This window comes from Coregonus clupeaformis, chromosome 34, assembly GCF_020615455.1.
Source record: "Coregonus clupeaformis isolate EN_2021a chromosome 34, ASM2061545v1, whole genome shotgun sequence".
Taxonomy (NCBI): domain Eukaryota; kingdom Metazoa; phylum Chordata; class Actinopteri; order Salmoniformes; family Salmonidae; genus Coregonus; species Coregonus clupeaformis.
In genome coordinates, this window is record NC_059225.1 from 17,975,023 (window position 1) to 17,989,840 (window position 14,818).

Consider the following 14,818-nt stretch of genomic DNA (forward strand, 5'->3'; position numbering starts at 1 on the left):
AATTAGGCCCGTGCATTAACCTAATATTGTTTATTTTAACATTCAGTTAAAATATCTCGCCATGAAACGACTTAGCTTTTTTACTTGTTGCTTTTGATTAAATAATACATGCTTTTAATCCTGATTAAATAAAAAATGTATTAAAAATGTATAATGTGTGATTTCTCTTGTAGCCTTGCAGCCGACAGGATAGAACTTTGGTTTCATTCATTTGTTTAATATGTGAGAAACTTTGGAGCTGTGCATATTGGTCTGACAGGTTTGAAATAACGTAGGTTATACACACTGTCAAATGTCGGTTAGTATTTGGGTCTTTCCACCAATTAGGTGCCTTTTGCGTAGTGTAACTTGGTGGGGAAAAAACGTTTTATTTCACCTATTTTTAACATTCTGTCATAAAGAGCTGTCATTATGTTCAACATAATAAAACACATGTTTTCCCATCTCAAGAGGTTAAATAAAAAAAAGGACTATAGTAAGTGCCTATTAAGTGCCAAATAAAGTAAGTGTTGACCATAACAGGGTTGACAACTTCCTCTTAAATCATCCAAATTGAATGCAAGCTTCACAAAAAAAATGAAATTGTTAAAACAGTTCTAGCCTGTCTATCTATGGGTAACAGGGTTGACTTGTTATGCTCGACCCCCTCAGTTTTCCACCACAAAAGACAAAAAAATGGCCAAAAAGAGTAGAACTAGCTCACCTACTTTAACACTATGATTTGACTACTAGATGTTCAATGTTTCTTGAAAAAAATATTTAAAAAGGAATAGTTTCACCATATTAAAACAAGAGTTCAGTTTATGTAACAGGGTTGACCTTAAAATTAGGGATGTTTTTTTTCCTTAAAATGAGTCACTAATCACATTAAATAAATATTAATCTTCAGAAATTACTTTGTCAAAGTAACAAAATAACTAGTGCTTTACAATAATGGTGAAAACTTGGATAAATGTTGGGGTTAAGTGGTCCTCTGTAGCTCAGCTGGTAGAGCATGGCGCTTGTAACGCCAAGGTAGTGGGTTCGATCCCCGGGACCACCCATACACAAAAAATGTATGCACGCATGACTGTAAGTCGCTTTGGATAAAAGCGTCTGCTAAATGGCATATTATATTATTATATTATAAGTGGGTTAAAATCTTCCTAGAAGTCAGAGGATGCACAGAAGGACATGTCAAAATGCAGAATTTTAGCACTTTTGCAAGTTTATTCATATTAAAAATCTGATTTATTGAATGTTTCATGTGGTCTATATTAAAGGGCACTTCATTTAATATAACAGGCTTTTAAAATGCAATATTTGTGTACAATTTATACTTTAAATATCAAAGGGATGCAAAAGGCACTCATTTCATGGAACAACCCATTTCCCTTATGATTAATAATAATAATAATAATAATAATAATAATAATAGATGTATTTTATATAGCGCTTTTCATTATACAGATTTAAAAAACAAAAGCAGGCTACATGTAGTTCTTGGGCTGGACAATGGTCTTCAACAGAGGCTGGCGCGTCAAGGTCATATCGAACTCCGGTGCGCTGCATATAGGCCAAGCCTACGAACACATAGTTTCTAAAACTAAGAGGCGCAACATCGCAAGACTTCCGGGAACGCTTACGAAACAGACCAAACAGACAAGGCCGGGTTTGAAAAGTCAATGGCAGAAGTGAAACATTATTCCTTAGATGTTCATTTTCTCAAAGTCTAAAGGCACAAGCTAGATTCAAGCCAATGTCATAAGTAGTTGAGCATGTTACTACCCCAACCTCGTGAAAGTGACAAAATGAAACATTTTAATATTCGTAAATAACAACTTTATATCGAGAGCCTTTGATTTGACGGCCTCCACATGCGCAGTTCGGAGCCAAACGACCGTTAGACCCGGTGACTTGTTCTACGCATGAGCTTAGCTAGTCAACGTCGCCATGACATCGCCTACAAGTTTTTCTATTGGAGAGGCAGTTTTTGCCTGTCTTCATACTGTACTGTCTTTACTACAACAGTCTCCTGAAAGTTAGTCGTCTTCACTTTCCCCTCAGCACTCTCCTCTGTCATGCTGTTCTCAGCTCCTCTGATGCCCTAAAGCAGGTTTGAGTAGAGGGAATCAAACCTTGTCATTCATGTCAGACTTTTGAAGATACAAATATATATCTAAACAATTATCATCTTACTTTAATTTCCTTAGCATAAAGCTTAATTTCAGCATAAAAGTACTTACAAACAACCGTAGCTAGGCCTATAGCCTAATGTTTGATGTAGGCTATGGCATAGCATTTTTCTGTCGCCATATAGACTAAGCATGTTGTTGTTATTTGAACTATCTATTACTGCGTAAATGTAAAGCCTATAAGCCTATTGGTTCGATGCAGTTGCACCACATGATATCCCACCACGGTGGCTATATTGTTGCAAACTTTTGTGTTTGTTCAAATTTCAGTGTAGCTTCAAAGTAACAATGCTGTTATTCTATAATTATTGTTTTTGATGTGCGTAAAGGTGTGAGTGCATGTAAGCTACCACTAAATTGCTTCTTTCACCAAAAAAGCATACCGATTCTCTCTCACTTGGGCAATATATTTTTGCGGGAGTGAGACAATGGAAACAGAAGCAGAAGGGGCACACTATTCACGCAATTTCTGTCGGTCGCCGGTGCTATAAGTCAAAGTGCAAGGACTGTACGATGCGCGTCCACGTTCAACCGTGAACCCTCCGCCTGGGACCTCATTCATAAATTAAACTATGGTGTGTTTAGCCTATACATAGGGTGATATCAGGTAAAATGGGCCATCAGGTAAAATGGGCCATTTAAGGTTTGGGGGTCCCAGCCCCTCTGGAATTTAGAGCCAATGACTGCAAAGGATTTCAAACTGTTGTCATAACTGTACTTGACAAGTAACAGGTGATTTGATTGGTTCATGGTTGCTATGGTGGGCAGTGCAATAATTCAAATCAAGACTGCACCAGAAAGCTGCATGGTGAGTAGCCTGGCATACCAAATCTAACTAAACTATTATAAGGATGATAAATCTGTAAAAAACAACAACATGCCCATAAAAAACTATGCATAATATCTGTCTTGATGGCATCAATCAGAAATAATGTTGTTAGTTTGGTATATGAACATATTTTTTTGAAAAAGTGATGCTTTTTGGGGGGCCCAATTTACCTTAACCCCTTGAGGTAAAATGGGCCACATGGTTTCAGCTAAAATGGGCCATCATTTGTGTCACTCACAAACACACATACACATGTGTTTGAGTGTGTGTGAGTGAGTTTGTGTGTAAGGGTGTGTGTTTGTGTTTGTATGTGTATGTACGTGCATACACACACACACACGCACACACACATACATACACACAATTTAGTCCCTAATCATATAAAATGTACACCAAATAATTATTCTATTTCTTGCAATAATATAGGCTCTTTTTGTTATTTTCTTTCTGTTCAGTCTGTGAGATCGGTCACATTCAATGACTTGATCTCAATGCCGCAAAGGGAGAGGGCCATCAGAAAGAGAGTGAAGCCACCATCGTATAACCTAACAAGTGAGCAACACATTGAATATATTCAAACAAAAAAATCATCCAGCAAGCATCCAGCCAAGCAAGCCAGCTGGTACCCGGGCAGCAAGCAACCGAAAGGGAAAAAAAGCAGGGCAAGAGAAGCAAATCACCTTGCAAAGTCTGCAACACCCACTATGGTGACCCAAATGACCCTAAGGCTACTGAGGAATGGTTAAAATGTGTTCCATGTTCTGCCTGGTTTCATGAGAGCTGTGGTGAAGACAATGGTATCTGTGCTGACGATGGTTTCATTTGCAAAGACTGTGTTTGAAAAGTTTTCACACAAACATATCAGTTAATAATTTGGAATGTGAATTTTTGTATTTTTGTGAATGCACATTTTGTTCTAAATGTGTTGTTCACACACACACACACACACACACACACACACACACACACACACACACACACACACACACACACACACCCCACTGACAGTTCACTGATCTATGCTGTTCCAAAATGGATTTTTTTAATTGCACATTTGAATATGTGGGTTTGCACCCAAAATGTTTTTTGAATGGCACATATGAATTTTTGTTTAATGCAGTTTAAATGTTATGTGGCTGTATAAGCAACTGTGTTTTAAAATTAAAATTGATGATAAATGACTATTTCCCTTTGGAGTTTGACTGGCCCATTTTACCTGAAGCTGTGGCCCATTTTACCTGAAACTGCTCATGCAACAAATGTTGGCAGAGCTGATGTTTCAAGAACTGTAGGGCCTAAATAATTATATTTTATTAAATAATTTCAACACAAAATTATCAAAAACAGTCATTATTAATCATAAAAACACATGGAAAAGGCATATATGGTATTGTATTATTGTCCCAAACGATTTACCAAAAAAGTGGCCCAATTTAGCTGATGTCACCCTAGTTTACAATTTAGTTTAAATGTATTTGGCTAAGGTGTATGTAAACGTCCGACTTCAAATAGCCAAATACATTTAAACTCCGTATTTTTTTCACAATTCCTGACATTTAATCCTAGTAAAAATTCCCTGTTTTAGGTCAGTTAGGATCACCACTTTATTTTATGAAAGTGAAATGTCAGAATAATAGTAGAGATAATTATTTATTTCAGCTTGTACTTTCATCACATTCCCAGTGGGTCAGAAGTTTACATACACTCAATTAGTATTTGGTAGCATTGCCTTTAAATTGTTTAACTTGGGTCAAACGTTTTGGGGAGCCTTCCACAAGCTTCCCACAATAAGTTGGGTGAATTTTGGCCCATTCCTCCTGACAGAGCTGGTGTAACTGAGTCAGGTTTGTAGGCCTCCTTACATTTTAGTCATTTAGCAGACACTCTTATCCAGAGCGACTTACAGTTAGTGAGTGCATACATTTTTCATACTGGCCCCCGTGGGAATCGAACCCACAACCCTAGCGTTGCAAGCGCCATGCTCTATCAACTGAGCTACAGGAGTTATTTTTCAGTTCTGCCCACACATTTTCTATAGGATTGAGGTCAGGGCTTTGTGATGGCCACTCCAATACCTTGACTTTGTTGTCCTTAAGCCATTTTGCCACAACTTTGGAGGTATGCTTGAGGTCATTGTCCATTTGGAAGACCCATTTGCGACCAAGCTTTAACTTCCTGACTGATGTCTTGAGATGTTACTTCAATATATCCACATAATTTTCCTTCCTCATGATGCTATCTATTTTGTGAAGTGCACCAGTCTCTCCTGCAGCAAAGCACCCCCACAGCATGATGCTGCCACCCCTGTGCTTCACGGTTGGGATGGTGTTCTTCAGCTTGCAAACCACACCCATTTTCCTCCAAACATAACGATGGTCATTATGGCCAAACAGTTCTATTTTTGTTTCATCAGACCAGAGGACATTTCTCCAAAAAGTAGGATCTTTGTCCCCATGTGCAGTTGCAAACCGTAGTCTGGCTTTTTTATGGCAGTTTTGGAGCAGTGGCTTCTTCCTTGCTGAGCGGCCTTTCAGGTTATGTCGATATACAGTGAGGGAAAGAAGTATTTGATCCCCTGCTGATTTTGTACGTTTGCCCACTGACAAAGACATGATCAGTCTATAATTTTAATGGTAGGTTTATTTGAACAGTGAGAGACAGAATAACAACAACAAAAATCCAGAAAAACGCATGTCAAAAATGTTATAAATTGATTTGCATTTTAATGAGGGAAATAAGTGCAAACCGTAGTCTGGCTTTTTTATGGTGGTTTTGGAGCAGTGGCTTCTTCCTTGCTGAGCGGCCTTTCAGGTTATGTCGATATAGGACTAGTTTTACTGTGGATATACATACTTTTGTACCTGTTTCCTCCAGCATCTTCACAAGGTCCTTTGCTGTTGTTCTGGGATTGATTTGCACTTTTCGCACCAAAGTACGTTCATCTCTAGGAGACAGAACGCATCTCCTTCCTGAGCGGTATGATGGCTGTGCGGTCCCATGGTGTTTATACTTGCGTACTATTGTTTGTACAGATGAACGTGGTACTTTCAGGCGTTTGGAAATTGCTCCCAAGGATGAACCAGACTTGTGGAGGTCTACAACTTTTTTTTCTGAGGTCTTGGCTGATTTCTTTTGATTTTCCCATAATGTCAAGCAAAGAGGCACTGCGTTTGAAGGTAGGCCTTGAAATACATCCACAGGTACACCTCCAATTTACTCAAATTATGTCAATTAGCCTATCAGAAGCTTCTAAAGCCATGACATCATTTTCCTGAATTTTTCAAGCTGTTTAAAGGCACAGTCAACTTAGTGTATGTAAACTTCTGACCCACTGGAATTGTGATACAGTGAATTATAAGTGAAATAATTTGGCGGCGAGCTTTACACCACTCCAGCCGATGCTTGGCATTGCGTATAGTGATCTTGGGCTTGTGTGCGGCTGCTCGGCCATGGAAATCCATTTCATGAAGCTCCAGACAAACAGTTATTGTGCTGACGTTGCTTCCAGAGGCAGTTTGGAACTTGGTAGTGAGTGTTGCAACCAAGGACAAATTATTTTTACACGCTTCAGCACTCGGAGGTCCCGTTCTGTGAGCTTGTGTGGCCTACCACATCGCGGCTGAGCCATTGTTGCTCCTAGACGTTTCCACTTCACAATAACAGCACTTAAAGTTGACTGGGGCAGCTCTAGAAGGGCAGGAATTTGACAAACTGACTTGTTAGAAAGGTAGCATCCTATGAAGGTGCCAGGTTGAAAGTCACTGAGCTGTTCAGTAAGGCCATTCTACTGCCAATGTTTGTCTATGGAGATCGCATGGCTGTGTGCTCAATTTTATGCACCTGTCAGCAACGGGTGTGGCTGAAATAACCGAATCCACTAATTTGAAGGAGTGTCCACATACTCTTGTATATACAGTCTATATATATATATGCATCTTTAACTCTGCATTTTTGGAAAACGACGCTTAAGGAAGCGTTTAACTGTTAGTCTACACCTGTTTTTTTTACGAAGCACGTGACAAATAACATTTCATTTGATCTTATTTATTTGTTCTAGGGCCTATACATGAGGCCAACTTTACCATTATCCTGGAGCCATACACATCCAGTCTCTATGGTTTAGCTGTGTGTTGAATAGATTCCAGGATCCGGACATGAGCGAGTGCTCGGCTCGTTCTCGACTTTGGCCGTGTTCGAGAGGATCAAAACCGTAATGTATCAAGGGTAAATTCTGACTGACTGATCTACACATAATAATGAGTAGTTATTTATTATGGAAGGTTCTTTGTAGATCAGTCGCCTGCACTGTCAGCTTTAATGTCGAACAAGACCACTGTGTGCACCCGTATGCGCGCTGAAATCTACGCCCACCGTGAAGTATAGCACCGCCCAGAGGCGAAAGTGCGGAGAGGAAGATGAAGAGAGAGGCCCAACTCGGCGGAAAATATGTCTCCCTTCAGCAGGCGGCGTTTTTTCGTTGCTTCGCCCACCAAGCAAGAGTTTTTGTATGGTGGTCAATGAGAGTGTAATGCTTAAATTGTTACGAGTGTGTTGATATAAGTAGAACACGTGACATCCCGGCAACTTTGAGAAAAAACACTATATATCAGCGTTGTCTCTAGATGGCTATGCATATTCATGTAATGGGGCTAGTAGCATAGCATCTCTATTCATTGAATACAGGCGGTTGACGTCAACAAACCTCATTGAATATTCAAAACAAGATTTACAATAATGAGATGTATCCACCCATCCAAAGAAAGGATAGGCGGGAGCTAGACAGCCACAGATAGAACAATGAGACAGATGTTTCAACGGATGTATAAATGTGAAGCATCCGATTGGCGGTTCCACTCACTACCAAATATGGTAGTGAGAGGAAGCCCAGTGGCTGGCAGTGGGAGAAGATAGAACGAGATGGATTTTGGCCGACATTCTGCTAATTTTCTCATCGATGAAACGTTTGATCTCAATACAGTTTTCTGTTTCCAAAACTAGAATATGTTACGAGCAGAGCAGTCTAAGTTTTGTATACATTACCCTTTGCCAAAAAAAAAAAAAATGCGTTGTTTAGAAGGAATGAAAAGGCGAATTGAGTTATTGCACACGCGCAATTCACAGAGTAGGATGTAAATGCAAATGTAGCTAGAACGCGCCAAAAGGATCTCGCTAGCTCGTGCTTGGCTCTGCCCACCTCCTTGCTTGTTCTGCCCACTATGACTCGTTTGTTACCATTTGAAACGACAGGCTGTGGTCTATCTTGGTTTAGTTATACACATCTTTGAGACAGCCCTCCGTGCCGCTTTGTGGACAACGACTCCCATTGTGAGGGCGAAGAGACATGTATCTTGTCAGTATATCCATAATCTTTGTTATAGCTCAGTGGTGCAACCTGTTTTTGCTTCCGGTTTGTTGCTAGGGCAACAGTAACAAGCTAACCCAAACTTGAGGCTGCGCGAGTGAGACAGATGCTGCACCGCACTGTTTGCAGCTGCTTTCAGGGAAAACTCACAAGCGACAATATAATTGTTGCGGTTACATATTTATTAGAAAAGTGGCGTTTTTTTTGTTTTTTTTTCTCAAATTGTAATAATGAGTCAACGACAGGTTTTACAAGGTAAGATCATTCGAAGTTGCAAGTTTTCACGACTGTTTTCAAGACTGTTTTGATTGAACACCAATCAGTGCCAGGCAAAACTTGAAAAACATGATGACTCAGATTGATCAGTTGTTGAAATATTAATGGATCAATTTTTTAGTGTTTGAGCAGTATCAGAAATCAAGGACACAGTTTGTGCAGACTATTGCTGAGCTTGCAACAAGACCACAAAACATTGAAACTTTACAAAATGCTGGTAAGTTGGGACTTTCTCTATAATTTCTCTATAATTTCCTAAAACCAATATCCTTTTTTCATGGATGTGCTTCTGATCACATTTCTATCGCTAAAGTTAGCTCTTATAACAAGACACAATTCCTTCCCTACCATACCTGTCCCTCCTCTAGGTGTGATGTCCCTGCTGAGGCCTTTACTGCTAGATGTGGTTCCTACCATCCAGCAGACAACTGCTCTGGCTCTGGGACGACTGGCCAACTACAATGACGACCTGGCAAAGGCCATCGTCAATGGAGACATCCTCCCACAGCTCGTCTACTCCCTGACCGAGCAGAACGTATGTCTCTCTGTGTGTGTGTGTGTGTGTGTACACCTACATACCCTCCCTCATTCACCATGCTGAATGGTGTCCCTGACACTGAGAGTGTGTTGGCATTCTGCCCTGGGAAGGGGGCCACTGCAGAGCCTAAAGTACCCTTCACACCACAGCGGGGCCTCTCTCTCTATCTGGTATCTGTCTTCTCATAGGGATCTGGGTGGTTGGCCACTGCTCTGAATACATACTCTTTCTTAAGAGCATCTGCTAATTGTGCATTAAATATTTTCTTCTCCCATCTGTGTGTGTGTGTGTTTGTGTGTGTGTGTTTGTGTGTGTCTTTGTGTGTGTGTAGAGGTTCTATAAGAAGGCAGCAGCGTTTGTGCTGCGTGCGGTGGCCAAGCACAGCCCTGCTCTGGCCCAGGCCGTGGTAGACTGTGGAGCGCTGGACGCTCTGGTCATCTCTCTGGAGGAGTTTGACCCTGGGGTCAAGGAGGCTGCTGCCTGGGCTCTGGGATACATTGCACGCCACAACGCACGTAAGGATATAGTACACACACACACACACACACACACACACTCACACATAGCAACACCCCTGCCCTTTCTGTATGTAGACCTGTCTCAGGCGGTAGTGGACGCGGGGGCCGTTCCTCTGCTGGTGCTGTGTATCCAGGAACCAGAGGTGGCCCTGAAACGCATTGCTGCCTCTGCCCTTAGCGACATCGCCAAGCACTCCCCTGAGCTAGCTCAGACCGTGGTCGACACCGGCGCCATCGCACACCTGGCCCAGATGATCCTCAACCCTGATGCCAAACTGAAGGTGAGGGGGCAGGAACACTGAGACAAAATAAGGCCTAGCTAGACAGGTTTGCAGGTTAACTGTATGTCATGTGGAGAGACATAAACGAGATTAGGTTAGATGTTACAGTCGTCTCTAAAACCCTGCATCCCGCTCTCTTTCTTTCCTCCCTCTGCTCTTCTTCAATTCCTCTCCCTCCCCATCTCCCCTGTCTCCCCCCCTCTCCATTCAGAGGCAGGTGTTCTCTGCCCTGAGTCAGATCAGTAAGCACTCGGTGGACCTGGCTGAGATGGTGGTGGAGGCAGAGATCTTCCCTGCTGTCCTGGCCTGCCTCCGAGACCCAGACGAGTATGTCAGGAAGAATGTCACCACACTGATGAGAGAGATCACGAAACACACACCTGAGGTACACACACACACCAAACATCAGAGGTACACACACACACCAAACATCAGAGGTACACACACACACCAAACATCAGAGGTACACACACACACCAAACATCAGAGGTACACACACACACCAAACGTCAGAGGTACACAGACGATACACACACCACAGTTCAAAGCACACATTCATCTTTGCCGAACACACCACACACTAGAGGTACCAAACCATATTCTCACCTATATCCCTACCTTCAACTGAATGTGTGTGTGTGTGTGTACAGCTGTCTCTGATGATCGTGAACGCGGGTGGTGTGGCGGCGGTGATTGACTACCTGGGTGATTGCCGTGGTAACGTGCGGTTACCTGGGATCATGATGCTTGGATATGTGGCCGCTCACTCTGAAAACCTTGCCATGGCCGTCATCGTGTCTAAGGTGTGTGTGTACTGTGTATGACTCCAAGGTGTGTGTGTGTTTGTGTGTGCACTGTCTCCAAGGTGTTTGCTCTTGCTCCCTGCCTCTCCTTCATAACCTCTCTCCTCCTCCCTCCCTCCTTCCCTTTACTTCATAACCTCTCTCCTCCTCCTCCTCCTTCCCTCTCCTTCATAACCTCTCTCCTCCTTCCCTCTCCTTCTTAACCTCTCTCCTCCTTCCCTCTCCTTCATAACCTCTCTCCTCCTCCTTCCCTCTCCTTCATAACCTCTCTCCTCCTTCCCACTCCTTCATAACCTCTCTCCTCCTCCCTCCTTCCCTCTCCTTCATAACCTCTTTCCTCCTCCCTCCTTCCCTCTCCTTCATAACCTCTCTCCTCCTCCCTCCTTCCCTCTCCTTCATTACCTCTCTCCTCCTCCTCCTCCTCCTTCCCTCTCCTTCATAACCTCTCGCCTCAGCCTGTCCTCCCTGGTTGTTGTTGCTCCTCCGGCCCTGTAGGGGGTGCCCCAGCTGGCCATCTGTCTGTCTGAGGAGCCAGAGGAACACATCAAGGCGGCCACAGCGTGGGCGTTTGGCCAGATCGGCCGCCACACCCCGGAGCACGCCAGGGCCGTGTCCACAGCTAACGTCCTGCCCAAGCTGCTGGCCCTCTGCATGGACACAGACAGCTCTGAGGACTTGCAGGTCAAGGTAGGGTCACAGGTCATAGGTCAATGTTGTCACAGGTTACCAGAAGCCTGTGTAGTAGGCACAGATGCTACTGAAGATCTTACTAAACAATTCTGAGGGTCATAAGAGCTGCAGACAGTAAGACCATAACATATCCTGTATCATCCTGAGTCCTGACATCTCCCCCTCCCTCCCTCCCTCCCTCCCTCCCTCCCTCCCTCCCTCCCTCCCTCCCTCCCTCCCTCCCTCCTCCTGTCCCCCAGGCTAAGAAGGCTCTGAAGAGCATCCTACAGAAGTGCACCTACCTGCCTGCTCTGGAGCCCCTGCTCTACGAAGCTCCCAGCAACATCCTGAAACACGTTGTCTGCCAGTTCAGCAAGGTGGGGGCGCATTTCTCAACACTTATTTGCATAGGCCTCTTCAGACTACTAGGTATCACAGAAAATATCCACAAGGGCCCCACACAGCCTAATACTATTTTCTTTCTGAAAATCAGAATGTTTAAATACAGATAAGTCTAGGACTATTTTTAAACATGTTTGAGAAATACAATTTTAATCAGTCCAGTTTATAAGTGCAATTTAGTCCAAGACTTGATTTAATTTATGTCTGGGAAACCAGCCCTAAAGGTTTGGTTCAGACAGCCCAGGGTTTCAAAGTCCAGTGCATTGTATTCCTTGTATCCTCCCCCCCTCCCCTCCTCTCCCCCTCTCCAGGTGCTGCCCCATGACAGCAAGGCTCGTCGTCTGTTTGTGACCAGCGGAGGCCTGAAGAAGGTTCAGGAGATTAAGGCTGATCCTGGATCTGCCCTGCAGGAGTACATCAACTCTATCAACAACTGTTACCCTGAGGAGATAGTCAGGTACTCACACACAATCACACTCAAAAACATGATATTAATCTAGCATGTTTCTACTACCAGGCATTCCCTCAGCCCCAAGTGAACCCTAATTGTGTCCTCTGTCCTCTTGCTGTAGGTACTACTCCCCCGGCTACTCAGAGACGCTGCTGGAGCGGGTAGAGAAGTACCAGCCTGTCTGAGGGTCTTAGCCTAACCTACTGGGGGCAGATGGGCTCACATACCCCACCTTACTGATTTTACCATTTCACCCCAATCCATGAATATGAGGACAGCAGACCTATATAAAACAATCTCTTATTATTGCAGTGATTATGAGTCTTTGTCTCAATGGCCAGTACATTATCATATGGACTGTATATGCATTGTCATAGCTGTGTAGGTCTGTGTTAGCATTTGTTAAGAGGAATGAGGAATTGCATCATTGTCTTGCTCAAATTAAATCATTAACTTGCTCAACAGTGTACTCTGTATGTCTAAACAAGTAACTTATTAGTATTGAACCAACTTCTATTGAACCATTGTATATGCACCTAGTCTTGTGTTTGTTTTAATATTCATATGATTATTTTATATTCATAGGATATATGATTATTTCCACTAGAAATGTAATGTTGCGTGCATTATTGCTTTTTGGATTATAGAAACATCATCATCCAGCATGCATGTCTTTAAAAAACAACAACAACATTATAATACATTAAACGTAACTGCCTATCACCATAAAGATTTTTCATTAAAACAGGACAGTGAAAATAAAGATATACTCAATATTAGATACGAACTCTGCTTTTTTATTTCCATATACAGTATTTCCTCCTTAGAATAATGTTTCCTAGGACGAACTATGACCTGTAGATGCATCTTCTTCATTAATAGAATGTCTTGCTAACGATTCCTTTATGCGACCTCATCTTATAAACGAGTACTCAGTTGGATGTCAACAAATTAATTCTGATTAATAAGAAATATTCAGGAAATGTTTTGATTATGTAGACAGAATATCGTTGAGAGCTGCCTTTAGGTTTATTTGTTGCAGTTGTTGTAGGCTACCGCACAGACCCCTAGCAGTTGTAACCAGCATTCTGCTGCTCCCTGGTGGCCACTTTCAACTCCCGTCTCACATTTCCTTTGTCCAACAGTTGTGCCGCACATGGAGACACCCTCTTTGTTTACTGTCCATGACATGGGTTAACTCCAGACTGCACAGGCGGTAAAAATATGGTTGGTGTATGTGTGAGTGTTTCTAACCACTATTGGCTGTGCAGAATGATTATTCTGCTATTGATGCATAAGGGCGAGGAGCCTTATTATAGGACTGGACAGGACCACCACAATATTTTTTATTTCTTTTTTTAACTTGGGTATAGAATAAAATGAAGAGAGTTGCATCTGGGTTGGGTGAGATGTACATTTGGACAAAAGTGCAGAAATTAAATGGCCTGTTGAGCAACAAGGCTGTATAATCAGTGGCGACCTGTCATTCAGGGCGGGGGGAGGGGGGGGGGGCAGAACCCCACCTGTTTTGAGCCCCACATTTTTAGCGTGCCTGTTTTGCATATCATTTTGGCATTAATATGTGTCACATATCAGTTTGCAAACAATGTAAAAAAGTATATATATCTGAGTTAATAAAGCCGCATACAAACATGGTCTCTTTTTTGCTTTCTTGAGTAAGGCAGCTCCAAAATGCAGGTGTTTCAGCCTAACTCAGTGCTTTCTGTGGTGGTGGGGCAAGCCATCAGAAAATATGGTGCATTGCGCCGTGATTGGCTCAGTGTTCTGTCACTCAAGGGGACACTACGTCACCGCCAAGTCTAAGGGTAGAGCTAGAAAATTCAAGCCCATTGGGTGCTGCCATAGAGTTACATTAGAAGTGCCCATCCAAGAAGGCTCAAGGTCATTGGCCACAGCTAAATGACGTCAAATCACGTTATATGTACAGTAGCTTTGATTGGACTGATCATGTCAACATCATACTTTCAAAATCTTAGCTAGCAGTGGCTGTGTGGTCCCAAATCTGGGATTAAGGGGCTCTTTTCCAAGTATAAAATGATAAACATTCAACATTGGCCATTCTGTCAATGAAGCATGATTTGTGCATCACTCAAAACAACTGTCAACTCGGAACTGCGAAAACTTGACTTCAGTGAGTTCAAGACAACTGGGAAGTCGGGAATAAACGAGCTCCGACTGGGAAAATACTTTTGAATGGTCATCCAACTCGGAATTGTAAATCCGGCCTCTTTCTCTTTCTTTGATGACAAGCTTTGCCCACGAAGGAACGCCGCGCCACCTTCCTGTTCAAGTGAGCACAGCACAACAAGGTGAGTCCAAAAATGTATTGTATGCTGCTGCATAAATGATGTAATATACCAGGGAGATATGTATACTGTAGCTAAGAAAGTAATACTAAGTGTATGTTGTGTAGTAAGCTGTTAGTAGCCCATGTGCCTCACCCTAATAATTTGGTCTATTTACCCCTCTTAATGTCGCCTACTGCTCTGACTTG

General features: G+C 42.7%; 1 protein-coding gene and 1 long non-coding RNA gene across 2 annotated transcripts; both read left to right on the forward strand.

Annotated features, from left to right (window-relative positions):
* Positions 1-2,771: 2,771 nt before the first annotated feature.
* LOC121533099 lies at positions 2,772-4,184 on the forward strand. Its single transcript, XR_006657744.1, has 2 exons — positions 2,772-2,982; positions 3,459-4,184. It is a non-coding gene; the product is annotated as an uncharacterized LOC121533099 (long non-coding RNA).
* A 4,012-nt stretch (positions 4,185-8,196) lies between these two features.
* On the forward strand, positions 8,197-13,082 carry spag6 (sperm associated antigen 6). The gene is made up of 11 exons (XM_041861287.2): positions 8,197-8,620; positions 8,763-8,858; positions 9,010-9,176; positions 9,511-9,694; positions 9,773-9,978; positions 10,190-10,363; positions 10,629-10,781; positions 11,277-11,468; positions 11,711-11,827; positions 12,164-12,309; positions 12,425-13,082. Exons 1-11 carry the CDS (start codon positions 8,596-8,598, stop codon positions 12,486-12,488), a joined length of 1,524 nt encoding a protein of 507 aa, XP_041717221.1. The 5' UTR covers positions 8,197-8,595; the 3' UTR covers positions 12,489-13,082.
* Positions 13,083-14,818: the final 1,736 nt, after the last annotated feature.